Here is a 297-nt window from a genome sequence, read left to right on the forward strand (position 1 = left end):
CGGTGGGTGGGTGTGCAGCTTTGCCTCAGGACCCCATCCCGACCCCTCAGGGGCTGACCGTGCCCTCCGGGGGACTTCAGAGCCTCAATCTCTCTCCAGGCTGCGGGAGGGTCACAGTGGGAGTCTAGGGGGTGAGTGCGTGGACCCCGGACATGCAGAGAAGCCCCCTCCGAGCCTAAGCGCACTCCCTGGGCCCTCTGTCCACTCCAGGACATGGCAGCTGCGAGGCCCGCGTTGGGCCGCGTCCTTCCCGGATCTTCCATGCTCTTCCTGTGCGACATGCAGGAGAAGTTCCGC

General features: G+C 66.3%; 1 protein-coding gene across 1 annotated transcript in view; it reads left to right on the forward strand.

Moving 5' to 3' along the window:
* ISOC2 (isochorismatase domain containing 2) overlaps window positions 1–297 on the forward strand; it is a 6,492-nt gene that overhangs the window by 3,346 nt on the left and 2,849 nt on the right. The window contains exon 2 of the mRNA XM_010848618.1: window positions 211–297. This exon is cut by the window's right edge and continues 7 nt beyond it. Within this exon, the coding sequence (XP_010846920.1) occupies window positions 214–297 (84 nt within the window). The 5' untranslated portion in view covers window positions 211–213. The remainder of the gene's footprint in view (window positions 1–210) is intronic.

This window comes from Bison bison, unplaced genomic scaffold (assembly GCF_000754665.1).
Source record: "Bison bison bison isolate TAMUID 2011002044 unplaced genomic scaffold, Bison_UMD1.0 scf7180017850463, whole genome shotgun sequence".
In the NCBI taxonomy this organism is placed as follows: Eukaryota; Metazoa; Chordata; class Mammalia; order Artiodactyla; family Bovidae; genus Bison; species Bison bison.